Below are 648 nucleotides of genomic sequence, written 5' to 3'. Positions count from 1 at the left end.
TTAGATCTTGTATCAATTAAGTTAATTTCTAAAGTTATATTATATATATTACAAGATAAGGCATCTAGAGCTTCGTTAAGACGGTGTTCATTTTTATTAATTGAGTTTAAAGAATCGTTATAGGCTAATAATGCGGTTGTAGTCATGAGGATATTATCTCTCATGAGCTCTGATAATTTCTTGTCGTTTCCCTTGAGCGTATGGATAGCAGTACTGTATTTTATGGCGTCTTGCTCATCCATCGTACCGAATATATGTTTAAATATTGTTCCTATGCCAGAAAACCATGCTGATTTTTTAGATCTATCTGTTATTAAGTGAGAAATAGATTCGTAATCGCGTATGATATCCTCGAGTCGAGGTGTCATTGGTTCTAATATGTTGAGACATTTGGATTCTAGGTTTTTAGATTGTTGACAAAAGTGTCTGGCTGTTGCAATAACGGATATTAAGTTATCTATGTGAGGTTTAATGTAGGAAATGTCAATAGGGATAAGGATGTGTAAATCATCGTTGGTAAGTTTCAATTTTCCTACGGGATCGAAATATATACCAGGACCTGTGGTAACAGGCTCGATGAGGTTGGACGATACCGCCTTAAAATAGATGATTGATATTCTGAAACGAACATATTTGTAAAAGTTTATT

General features: G+C 34.0%; 1 protein-coding gene across 1 annotated transcript; it reads right to left on the bottom strand.

Moving 5' to 3' along the window:
* Window positions 1-20: 20 nt before the first annotated feature.
* Window positions 21-638, bottom strand: LOC106114553 (uncharacterized; the record flags this gene model as incomplete). Its single annotated transcript, XM_013307814.1, has 1 exon — window positions 21-638. A coding segment is annotated over one exon (618 nt), but the record flags the coding sequence as incomplete, so codon positions are not given.
* Between the last annotated feature and the right edge of the window lie 10 nt (window positions 639-648).

This window comes from Papilio xuthus, unplaced genomic scaffold (assembly GCF_000836235.2).
Source record: "Papilio xuthus unplaced genomic scaffold, Pxut_1.1 DF828082.1, whole genome shotgun sequence".
In the NCBI taxonomy this organism is placed as follows: Eukaryota; Metazoa; Arthropoda; class Insecta; order Lepidoptera; family Papilionidae; genus Papilio; species Papilio xuthus.
This window is presented reverse-complemented; position numbering and strand designations above follow the sequence as displayed.